This window comes from Nerophis lumbriciformis, linkage group LG01 (genome assembly GCF_033978685.3).
Source record: "Nerophis lumbriciformis linkage group LG01, RoL_Nlum_v2.1, whole genome shotgun sequence".
NCBI classification, from domain to species: Eukaryota; Metazoa; Chordata; class Actinopteri; order Syngnathiformes; family Syngnathidae; genus Nerophis; species Nerophis lumbriciformis.
Window position 1 is genome coordinate 13,499,372 of NC_084548.2, and position 4,156 is coordinate 13,503,527.

The 4,156-nt window shown below is 36.5% G+C and overlaps 1 protein-coding gene across 1 annotated transcript; it reads right to left on the bottom strand.

Moving 5' to 3' along the window:
* Positions 1-388: 388 nt before the first annotated feature.
* Positions 389-3,803, bottom strand: her12 (hairy-related 12). Its single transcript, XM_061970492.1, has 2 exons — positions 1,938-3,803; positions 389-1,126 (listed from the first exon to the last, which is right to left on the bottom strand). Exons 1-2 carry the CDS (start codon positions 2,004-2,006, stop codon positions 761-763), a joined length of 435 nt encoding a protein of 144 aa, XP_061826476.1. The 5' UTR covers positions 2,007-3,803; the 3' UTR covers positions 389-760.
* Positions 3,804-4,156: the final 353 nt, after the last annotated feature.

Here is a 4,156-nt window from a genome sequence, read left to right on the forward strand (position 1 = left end):
GTTCAAAATGTGTGTAATGTTAGAGTGACCAAAAATATGAATAAACCTATGCCTTGTTTTTAATGAACACTTAGGCTTACTATGCTACTGTATTTTAATGTGAGTCACAATGGTGGAACCAAGTGTTTTTCTGATTTGTTTTTTTGGTTTAAAAAAAATTAAAAAATTAGAGAACCATTGCACGAAAGTAAAAATATGTGACAACCAACCCGATTTTCCCCTATTTGTTTGGTTTTGATTTCTTTTCCAATAAAAAAAAGTGTAGCACTCAAGAGCCTAAGGAAGAATCTTGGTCATGTTTATGACTGAAATATGAAAAAAGACGACGTTTTTTTTTTAATGATTGTTTCATTTTTATTGAAAATTGTCATACAAAAATTAGTTTTTAAGAGCGTAAATGTCATAGCAAAAAAACGGTATTACCGTTACACATACATACCTACATACATACACATAATTTGGCATCCAACAATAAGGAGAGAAATATTCTCAACACGGGGCTGTCAGGACAACAGGATATGGCAGAGATACACTGTTACATCCAGCAAGGCAATAAACTCCACTGGAGTAAAAAAAAACATCATCACGCAAAAACATCTTTTAAACAGAAAAAAAGGTCAAATGGTGACTCAGTCATTGCAAAGAAGAAACATCGAAAATGAGGGAGAGCCGTCACTATTTGTGTCCATCAATATGATGTTAAGGAGCAAGGTGGGAATGCAAATGTCACAAAAAGTCATGGCGGTCTCCTCAGGGGAGTCTACCAAGGCCTCCACACGCCGCTCTCCTGCAGCCTGGTTCCTCTGCTGGGGGAGCACACTGGAGAGGAGCCTTTCTGGATCATTTGCTGCTGTGCAGAGAGGAAGTGCAGAGAGTCCCTCCAGCAGTGAGAGTAGCCTTGCCTGAAGTCGCCGTCATCGCCGCTGGAGGTGGACTGATGCTGATGATGATGCCGCTTGTGCAGCTGCTGCCTCAGGAAGCTGACGGTCATCTCCAGGATGTCTGCTTTCTCCAACTTGGAGTTGGGCTCTTGTAGTTGGAACTCTTTCTCCAGGATGGTTTTGAGCTGCTCGATGCAGGTGTTGATGCGATCTCGCCGCAGTTTCTCCACCATGGGCTTTCTCAACTGATGGAGGAAAGACACACAGAGGTCAGGACTACTTTGTTATGAAGACATATCATGTGTCAAATCCCTATGAATAAAATGTATAAAATGTAATACAATGCCATAAAATGTAATACAATGCCATAAAATGTAATAAAATGCAATTATTGTAAATCGGATGTTGTTTAAATTCAACTTTTAAAAAAATGCCTATATAAATGAAATGAAAGGAAATTAATTAAAATGGAATTTAAATTTAATTTAATTTAATTTAATTTAATTTAATTTAAATTTAAATTTAAATTTAAATTTAAATTTAAATTTAAATTTAAATTTAAATTTAAATTTAATTTAAATCAAATTAAATTAACAATTTGAAATTTTGCAGAGACCACATTGGGGAGAACTACCTAATGAAGATATGGACATATTTAAAATTCCTGAGAAAATATAATACAATTAAACTAAATTAAATCAAATCTAATGGAACAAAATACGTTAAAATACAATTTCATAAAATCAGTAATATTAGTGGTTTAGAAAATCTGAGTCAGATTTTGCACCAATTTAAATGTAACTTTTGAAACACCTTAGTGAATAAAATAAAATAAGAAAAAATAAAACAGAATAGAAATAAAATAATAATAATTTGAATTAATTTAATTGAACTTACTCTATTTTAATTAGTAGCAGTAATGGTTTAGAAAATCAGATTTTCAAACAAATGTTTCCATAATTTGTGTGTTAAATTTTGTATTATGTACATATATATGTATATATATATATACATATATATATATATATATATATATATGGAGTCAAATACACTTACTCTGATGTTGTCTCTCTCTGAGATCCTGGCAGGCTGCATGAAGGAGTCACTCGAGGAGCAAGGAGCCATGTCTTTCCAAGCAGGTACAGAGAAGCTTCTTCCAGGACAGTTCCGCTGGCTGTGAAGTCCGTGCAAAGCGTCCGCTCCAACTTTTATAGACGCACATTAGCATAACAAAGCCATGTGTCTCGGGCCGCGCTGGGGTTCCCACACTCTGACCAGTGGGACTCCGAGCACAACAATAGAGCAGCCATCAATAACCCACAGGTCATCTATCTGTGCTGGGCCTGTTTCCCAAGATAAGCAACAAGTGATAAAGCAGGCCATAATGTATACTCATCAACACATATTTAAGGTAAAATATATTCTTTGGTGAGGGGGAGACAAAAAAAAAAGAGGAAGGGGCTCCTGGTGGGGCCAATGAAACGACCAAATGCTTCAGTGCAATAAAACAATATAAGATGGGAAGTAGGTGTTTTTAAAGTGTGGCGCACAAACAGGAACAATGCATAAAACGTCTAAGAGAAAAAGCACGACATCAGCTAAAGCAGTGTTTTTCAACCACTGTGCCGCGGCACACTAGTGTGCCGTGAGATACAGTCTGGTGTGCCGTGGGAGATGATCTAATTTCACCTATATGGGTTAAGAATATTTTTTGCAAACCAGTAATTCTAGTCTGCAAATGATGTGTTGTTGTTGAGTGTCTAGAGCTTGGCATAGTAACCGTGTAATACTCTTCCATATCAGTATGTGGCAGCCGGTAGCTAATTGCTTTGTAGATGTGGGAAACAGCGGGAGGCAGTGTGCAGGTAAAAAGGTATCTAATGCTTAAACCAAAAATTAAAAAAAGGTGAGTGCCCCTAAGAAAAGGCATTGAAGCTTAGGGAAGGTTATGCAGAACGAAACTAAAACTGAACTGGCTACAAAGTAAACAAAAACAGGATGCTGGACAACAGCAAAGACTTACTGTGGAGCAAAGACAATGTACATGACATGACAATCAACAATGTCCCTAAAAGAAGGATAAAAACAACTGAAATATTCTTGATTGCTAAAACAAAGTAGATGTGGGAAATATCGCTCAAAGGAAGACATGAAACTGCTACAGGAAAATACCAAAAATAAGAGAAAAAGCCACCAATATAGGAGCGCATGACAAGAAGTAAAACACTACACACAGGAAAACAGCAAAAAAGTCCAAATAAGTCAGGGTGTGATGTGACAGGTGGTGACAGTTCACCTACTTTGAGACAAGAGCTATAGTGTTGCATAGTTGGTTATGATTTAAAGTCATATCCAACAATTGCGACAACGACTTTTTACTGTCAACTGAGTTTCGTTTTTTAATGATTTCTGCTGGTGGTGTGCCTCCGCATTTTTTCAACGCAAAAAATGTGCCTTGGCTCAAAAAAGGTTGAAAAACACTGGTCTACATAACATGTCATGGTGGTTCTTTGCATAGATTACATTTCACAGACCTGTTTTCAGCCTTTAGAAGTCATATCCAACACTTGCCAGAACGACCTTTTACTGTCAATGTCGGCTGCTGAGTTTAATTTTTTCATGATTTCTGCTGGTGGTGTGCCTCCGCATTTTTTCAACGCAAAAAGTGTGCCTTGGCTCAAAAAAGGTTGAAAAACACTGAGCTAAAGGATACAATGTTATGCAGAGGTGTACTTATAACAATGTTATAGACAAATAATACTAAAATTACGGTGGAGTAAAAAATGTTTTCTTCCTGCATGGGACGTAAGAGAAACTATTGAGAAGGTTATCTTCCAGGCCGAATCGAATAAAAACTAAATACATTATACAGCAAATCATGCAAATCCAATGAATCTGTTGCAGACAGCCAAACATATTGGAGTAGCTTGGAGGTAAGACATACTTGCCAACCTTGAGACCTTCAATTTCGGTAGGTGGGGGGTGGGGGGCGTGGTCGGGGGTGGGGAGGGGCGTGGTTGGGGGCGGCGGTTAAGAGGGGAGGAGTATATTGACAGCTAGAATTCACCAAGTCAAGTATTTCATGCATATACATATATATATATATATATATATATATATATATATATATATATATATATATATATATATATATATATATATATATCCTGAAAATATGCAAACATAACTGTGTTTAGATAATTGATACTTCAAACTTGCATAAATAAATATTAAGGAATATAACATAACTTGGCTTCTGAGAGCTTCAAAATGTA